The sequence below is a fragment of the Arachis ipaensis genome, chromosome B05 (assembly GCF_000816755.2).
Source record: "Arachis ipaensis cultivar K30076 chromosome B05, Araip1.1, whole genome shotgun sequence".
Classification (NCBI taxonomy): Eukaryota; Viridiplantae; Streptophyta; class Magnoliopsida; order Fabales; family Fabaceae; genus Arachis; species Arachis ipaensis.
In genome coordinates, this window is record NC_029789.2 from 4,151,239 (window position 1) to 4,159,307 (window position 8,069).

The 8,069-nt window shown below is 35.8% G+C and overlaps 1 protein-coding gene across 1 annotated transcript in view; it reads left to right on the top strand.

The window, feature by feature from the left end:
- Window positions 526-8,069, top strand: part of LOC107642554 (AUGMIN subunit 6) — an 8,593-nt gene continuing 1,049 nt past the window's right edge. Inside the window, exons 1-12 of the mRNA XM_016345950.2 lie at window positions 526-829; window positions 927-983; window positions 1,080-1,174; window positions 1,701-1,851; window positions 2,395-2,520; window positions 2,624-2,780; window positions 3,215-3,275; window positions 3,355-3,622; window positions 5,812-5,937; window positions 6,574-6,732; window positions 6,868-7,114; window positions 7,483-7,956. Of these exons, the coding sequence (XP_016201436.1) occupies window positions 614-829; window positions 927-983; window positions 1,080-1,174; window positions 1,701-1,851; window positions 2,395-2,520; window positions 2,624-2,780; window positions 3,215-3,275; window positions 3,355-3,622; window positions 5,812-5,937; window positions 6,574-6,732; window positions 6,868-7,114; window positions 7,483-7,956 (2,137 nt within the window). The 5' untranslated portion in view covers window positions 526-613. The remainder of the gene's footprint in view (window positions 830-926; window positions 984-1,079; window positions 1,175-1,700; window positions 1,852-2,394; window positions 2,521-2,623; window positions 2,781-3,214; window positions 3,276-3,354; window positions 3,623-5,811; window positions 5,938-6,573; window positions 6,733-6,867; window positions 7,115-7,482; window positions 7,957-8,069) is intronic.

An 8,069-nucleotide genomic window follows, 5' to 3' on the forward strand; every position in this document is an offset into this window, starting at 1 on the left:
CAATTATCAAAAAAAAAAAAAATCTAAAAACAATAAATGGTTTTATAAAAAAATATGCAACCATCAAATAATCTCATTTCAGTTAAGAGAAACTTTGACGTGATGAACATACATTACTTGACGGTTGAACCTTTTGTCGAACGTACCTTTCAGTTCAATAAACTATTTTGTCTATTTTTTTTTTAATCTATCAATTTTTTTAAACGTCAGAATTCAGCTAATAATAATAATAAAAAAATATATTGAAAACAAATTTGTAAATTGAAATTCCCAAAACAAACGACACCGCAGCCGGCCGGCATCGACAACAGCTACTTTTTCCAAGCAGTGCTGCTTACCAAATAGCCCCTAATTTTTTAGAATTTAAAACCCGCCCCCTACTTTTCAAATTTCGGCACCATTTTGCAATTTTGGACAATTACAAGGACCTCCATTCCCAGAAAATACGAATAAAACAAAATCTGAAGGATAAAAAAATAAAAAAAACTCACAACAACAACAACACACGGAGAGGGAGAGGGAGAGGGAGAACAAGATCAGAGAGAAGAGAGAGAACCAAGAAGAAGAAGAAGAAGAAGAAGAAGCCATAGAAGAAGGTTCTAGAAGAAGGGTGATGACGATGGACAGAGAGAAGGAGAGAGAGATAGAGCTAGAGAGTGCAATGTACACGAACTGCTTGTTGTTGGGTCTGGATCCGGCGATTATCGGAGTTGGAGCATCCAGTTCATCCCCTCGGGTCGGACTCTTCCGCCATTCAAACCCTAAATTGGGGGAACAGCTTCTTTACTTCATCCTCTCCTCCCTCCGTGGCCCAATTCAATCCGCTAAAGTAGTTCATTTCCCTAATTCCCCCAATTTTTTTATTTTTTATTTTTAATTCGCTTCCTGTGATCTCTGACCCGTCTTTGCCCATTTTGATCTCTCAGGATTTTGATAAGGTTTGGCCTATTTTTGATTCCGCGCAATCGCGTGATTTTCGCAAGGTGATATTTTTTTTTTCTTTCAAGCAACTTTTGTTATGTGTGTTTTGAGTTTGAATGTGAATGATTTTGAGAATTGCGATGGCAAATGCTTGCTAGGTTGTGCAAGGGATTATCAGTGAGCTTGAGTCGCAGGGCGCGCTTCCTCGGAGCAATTCTAGAGTTTCTTCGCTTGCTACTTGTTGTGGACCTAGGTTGGTACCCAAATAGTCGCACATTGTTGTTGATTCCATATGTTTCTGTTGATTTGTGTTGTGTGTTGTTACTTGTTTTTGATCCCAACATTAGATGAAACCTTGTGGTGGATGCTTTTTTTATAGTTTAAATTTGATCCCGGGTCAGTGTAAGTGTCAAGTGTGAAATGTAAACTGTTATTTAACAATATACATGGACATTTTACACATTCCTTTAATGGTTAGAAATACATGGTTGGATGAGCCATGCATCAAAATTAAATCTCTTGATGACAAGAAGAGGAAGTTCTTTTGTAGTTAGTGAACCCTGAACATACATCGACTATAGACTATAAGTGAAATCCTTTGGTAAAACTTAAAAATGTTGTTAAGTGACTGTATTCCTTCCTCCCTCACCCGAGCCAAAAAAGATGCCATTACAAAAAGAAAATACGTTGTGATGGACTGAGTTAATTTCATGTAGTGAGAAATTTTTGGGGTTCCTCCGTTCTGGATTCTGTAATGAGATACACACATGTTGATACAGGTTTGTTGAGCTTCTATGGCAACTTTCTTTGCATGCTTTACGAGAGGTTCATAGGCGGACATTTTCAGATGATATATCTTCCAACCCATTGCCTGCACCATTGACTGATGTAGCATTTTCACATGCAGCTACTCTTCTTCCAGTTACAAAGGTATGACAGATTCTAATCATCCATAAGTTCTTTAGGATGATTTGATTTCCATTGTGTATGTGTCTCTTAGTTGAAAGTTGAAACAGTTGTGATGTGTTTCACATGATTATTTGAGAATGAAATGAATTCTCAATTTCATGCTAAACATTTACAGAATGTTCCATGTTGATTCTTTTTTAGATGAGTTTTTAAAAGCCATAAGGCCCCATTTAGTAATACACTAATACTCCAAGACGCTGAGACAGTAGAGACACAGAAATCTTTCCCCATGTTTGGGTAGACAAAAAATACAGAGAAATTCTGTTTTGGGACATAGCCATTTATCATGTCTTTGTAACTGTCTCCTTCTCTAGCTAAATTCTTTGATGCATTCCAAAATTATAGTTCTGCGTATATTTTCTGTTTAATTGAATTGTACTCTTCGTTTTGACACTGTTCTTTTTTATGTAATCCATATTATTTTTGGCTTTATTTATTTTCTTTTATGTTCTTATAACATCACATGGTATTGAATAACTCAAGTGAATCTTTTATCTTACTCAGGCAAGAATAGCCCTTGAAAGAAGAAAGTTTCTTAAGAATGCTGAAATGGCTGTACAACGTCAGGCTATGTGGTCAAATTTGGCTCATGAAATGACTGCTGAATTTCGTGGCTTATGTGCTGAAGAGGTATATCAATAACTGAACACCACCTGAAACAATGTACAGATGTTTTTATTTATATTATAACATTTTTTCTTTTAAACTGTTATAATGGAAAATCTGCACTCAGGCTTATTTGCAACAAGAGCTGGAAAAACTGCATGACTTGAGGAATAAGGTGAAGTTGGAAGGAGAACTCTGGGATGATCTTGTATCCAGTTCAAGTCAGAATTCCCATTTGGTTTCAAAAGCTACTCGTCTATGGGAGTCTTTGTTAGCTCGTAAAAGTAAGTGGAGATATTAAGAAGTAGCTTGCTCTTTTCACTTATCTCATGGCTCATGTAATTCTACAACCCCATTTTTATGTTCCTTATGTTTGGACTTTGGAAAAGTAATCAATTGTAAGTTGCTAAGGCTGGGGTTTGATTTTTACAATTGTACACCCTTACTGAAAATTTGATTAAGAGTATGTTTTGACTCTTTTCGTATTGCTGTTCAACACACATAATACATTCCACTTGTAGCTGACAAAATTTTCAAAGGTCTTTTACCCCCGATATGTTCATTATTGTTACTGTCAATGGGTATTGTTGACAAACCATTGCTATTGGTTGCCTTTCAATCTAGGGAATTAAGGTTCAAATTGCACGTTTTGTCTCTCAACCACCTGGAATGGTACTTTCTATAAATGATATTGAATTTTGTCGATATTTACGAACAGGTCAACATGAAGTTCTTGCCTCAGGCCCTATTGAGGACTTGATAGCTCACCGGGAGCATAGGTAAGTTGGATGTAGCTTTTGTTAGCTTTCTGGTATATTTGGGGTAATTTCACTAACATGCTTTTGATATAAATTTCAGGTATCGAATTTCTGGTTCATCTTTGCTTGCAGCAATGGACCAGAGTTCTCAGGCTCCTTATTCAGATGTTCTATCTGGTCAGCCTGGTGATTTTTCTGCAGTGCACATGGATAACAAAGAAGAAAGTGATGGATCTCATTTTAGCAATGAGATATTGACAAGAGCAGAAGACAGGAATGGAAGAGCCCATCAAACTGTTGATGTAGCAGAGGTTATACGTCGATGGACGCATGCATTGCAACGTATTCACAAACAATCTCTTCTTTTGGTAAGTTCTTTACAAGCTTTTCTTCAGAGCTCTTAGTGCCTCTGCTCGTGTAGCCACTTTCATTCATTATTTTCTATTGTTTATGCATTGGTTGCCGGTGATAGAAAAATTAAACACTGTGAAACCATATAATAAGCTTTACCCGAGCTACATTAGTTTCTTTCTTTATTATTTATGTATTATTAATATTGTTTAAAGATATAAAATAAACCCGAAATTTGTGTATTTGTTTCTTTTAAAACTTAAATGGACTTGTCTGTCATATCCTGCCATGTCGGAGTCAGAAAAAGTAAATTTAAATTGAACAAGAATTGATGAGTCATTCATTTGTTGTACGAAATCCTTGTGCTCTTAGTACCAAAATGATGTGTCAGTGCTTTATAGGCTATGAGGGTAGAGGCCTAAAATTGGTAGTCTCTAAGGGCATGTTTGCAAGTTCTATTTTTTTGTCAAATTGTTTTATTTATTATTATTTGTGTGTGTGTGTGTGCATGTGTGCGTGTGTGAAAGGAGAGGAGAGTAGGATATTTTTCATTACTAGTCCTTCACCTTTATTAAAACTTTAAAGAAATCAATGAACTTATCATGTGTGTGTGTTTATATATGCGATCATGCATGTTTGTGTTTGGATGGGTGGGTGTGTGTGTGAAAGGAGAGGAGAACAGGATGTTTTTCATTACTAGTCCTTCACCTTTATTAAAAACTTTAAACAAATTAATGAACTTATTATTTCTAATTTATATATGATAAAACAAAAATTTGAGTGAAATACTTTTATTGAAAGTTTTGACAATTTAGAAGAAAGTGCAGAGAAAAAATAATTTTAGACATAACATTTTCAGAAAACATTAAATTTTGAGTAAAAGTTTTACTGCAACTAAATCTTGTTGTAGTCCAAAATAATGATAAACATTTTACCTGGCTTTCCTAATAAATATGCATGTCCTTGTTTTGTCCCCGTTAACTTATGATGCTTTAGCTGAACTTTAGGAAAAATCAAAATACAGTGCATGCTGAATTTCTTGGATTCAAAGAGGTTGTGTGTTTCAGTATTTAGGTTTAGATACCCATCAGTATATAGTCATTAGTGAGTAAATGCACGCATAACTCCAAGGACTGATGATTAATGTATAATTCTTAAGACTCCTTCTGTTTTCAATGCCACACACTAATCACATGAATAATACATTAGTCACATTTATCACTTATAACACTTCACCTCAAGCTAAATCTCTCTAAACTTTCACGCTCCCTTATCAAATAGAATATAAAGACACCATAAACATGAGTGGCAAGGAATAGGATAGTAGAATAAAATTTCAACATAGACTTCCTCTAAGTTCAATCTATGTTTGAAAAGCCACTAAATGGGGCCATGTGCCTGGGTCATGGGGCCACATTAGAATGCCCTGTAACATGGCTATAGCATCTGGGAATGCTATATGACAGGACCAAAGTTCTTGGGAGTGTCTTGAGGTTTGGGTATGAAGTATACCACTGACTGAAATGTTAAGGAGTTTTCAAGCTGGAAAACATGTCAGAGTTGTTGGTGGCAAAAGTAAACAGTATCTATATGAAAGAGGGCAAAATAGGAGGTAATTTGAATTCAAGTAGGAGAATGGAAGGAAAATAGAAGGTGTTTGATGGCTGAAATTCTCAATATATACTCAACAATGGAACTTCAATTTTTAGTTAGCAACTCAGCAGCAGAGTAGTTAAAGGATAGGTTGCGAGATACAACTTCTTTAATACATGTTGAATAAGGAGTAGGGTAGACTAATTGCTTAGGTTCAAATTGGTTGAATTCTTGAGTACTATATATAGTCATTAATAAAAGAGTAACTAATTACACACATAGTTTTAAGGACAAATAAATACATAGCTATTCCTGAGGAATGCCACACACTAATTACTTGGCATAAGACATTAACCATGTCATTTCTGACAGTTTGTTTAATAACATTGGAATTGTGCTGATTGTTTGTGGTCAACTCTTGAAAATAAGATAATCTTACCTATGTTGCACTAAATGCTTGGGGATTCACTTTATTGGTTCTATTTTGTTTCTCAAGTCTCTACTACTTGCATGCATATTTTCTCTAACCTTTTTAAGTTGACACTCATAATGCTTAGAATTATCATCTCTATTATATATGGAAACTTCTAACTAACCTTACTATGATTTGTAGGCAAAAGCAAATGATGGAGAGGGTCCAGATATATTGCGGAGTGCACAAGAAGGTGGTTCAAGTGGCCATGCCGAGTCCTTAGCTGCAACCCTTGCAGAGCATCAGCAACACTTGGCTAGCTTTCAGGTAATTCATTAAGTCATGCTTATGATCTGCAAGATCCTTTGTAGGCTGAGCTGCTTGAGCGACCTCCAAAGGTGGCTTCATGTTCTTCAAACTGATTCTACAGTGAAGGAGAAATGATGTTCTTATTGGCTTCTCAGTCAAGTTGTGTTGATGAGGCTAGAACTTACATTATGCAGAAAATTACATTGTTTTGCTTCTATTTTTACTTAACCTTCTTCCCCTGTTTTAGGAAGAGGGGATATTGTTTTTTAGAGTGGAGGAATAGTTTTGTGTCAGAAATATTTAGCGTACCCTTTATGAGTGATCAAATGCATCTATAAATTTCTGCATCTTTTCCTCCAAGTGTTTGATGGAATCATGGACTGTCTTCTTCAAGATGCAAACAGTCAAATGCTTGATTGCTCTGATGATAAAGAGAGGAAGAAATTTATTGCATTATGCTCTATGAAGAGTTACATCCCTTTTTCCTACTGTGTGCCGGTTCAATTCTTGAAATTGTTGTATATCATTAAAACATGTGTTTGCTCTATGTATGTTCACTTCTTGGAATAGGGTTATTGATTTGTAATTGTTGTTCCTATAGCAAGTATTTTTCTCTTTTTAGTAGGAATTTCACATTGTACTCTCCATTTGTAGGTGCTTATTAACCAACTCAAGGATGTTGCTCCCACAATACAGAAGTCAATATCAGAGTGTACCGAGAAGGTAAACTGCATAGCCTCCAGTCTACCTCAAATGAACAGGCATCATGGTCGGTCAACGTCACCTATTCAAGCACATAATAGTGGGAGGATGGTAATATGATATTATTATTATTATTATTATTATTATTATTATTATTATTTAATGAATATTTTATGAATTAAAAAAATTATTTATTTATTTATCTTGTTTTACTTCAATGTTTAACATAACGTCTGTGTTATTCAGGACAGTAGCAGTGATGATGTTGTTGAGGTGACTTCAAGACTATCCAATGTTCAGCTTGACAAGGTTTCAGTTAGTCCTCCTACTTTAAAGCTTCCTCAATTATTTAGCTTGACCCCGTCTTCTGGAAAAGCTGGAAATATGCAAAGGCGGCATGCTAATGCTCCTCAACCCAGTCAAACAGAGAATCAATCTGATAGCAAATCTTTGGATCCTCCTTCAAGTAATCAAGTAGCTAGTTCTGGAGAAGGTATGCCGTGTCTTTCTGCTCTATTCCCAAATATTTGTTGAGGATATAAAATCATTCTTTGGCAAATTCCTGATAGCTTCACCTTTACAGAGTGTCTTTGACTTGATATCTGAGTCTTTCTGACTAAGCTTAGGTGTTTGATCCTTGCCTGTTTCATAATTCATATCAATTATATTTCAACACAAAACTTGTGCAATGCCCATTCTTTTCAGTCCAAGGGTCACTTGCATGAGAGGGCGTGTTGAGAATACCACTCAACATTGTAGGAGAGTGGCCTTAAACATGCTGCATTATATTGAAGTGGCATTTCTGTGAGAATTTCATCAGTGTTCATTAATGAAGTGATTGATAATGTCTGTATTTTGTAGATAGTGACAGTTACTACATCCAGAATTTGAAGAGGTCGGTAAGAGAAGCGGCATTGTCTTTGCGGTCATGCAATTCAGAATCTTCGCGAGATAGTCATTCGGATGGAAGTTCTGAGCACTTCTTTGTTCCTCTTTCAGAATCTGGTTTTTCTCACTTAGATGCAGAAAAGAGGGCGGCTTCATTGAGAAGCAAAAGGTTATTTGGAACTCAAATTGAAGATTCCTTGCTTGAGAATCATGTATCTGACGGTCATGGGGAGAGAAAGTTTGATGAATTTCCAGATATGTTTAATGATTTGGAAAGGCTCTCTTCTGATTATGACCATGTAAATAGTTTCCTTTCTACTGGTTCAAATACAACTTCTGATGCACAACGGTCAGTTCTTGACTTTGAGGATGCTCAGGATCAAGTCTTATCTCCCCCTCTGCTAATGGACTCATCACTTTTAGCAGATTCATTTGAAGACTTGTTGGGTATGTTGAGTTTCCTTTCCTAGAATTTGATGATTTCTAAATGTTTTGCTTTTATAAAGTACAATGCATGTTGTCAAAGCGACTACTTTTGACGCATACATTCAGCAATTGAA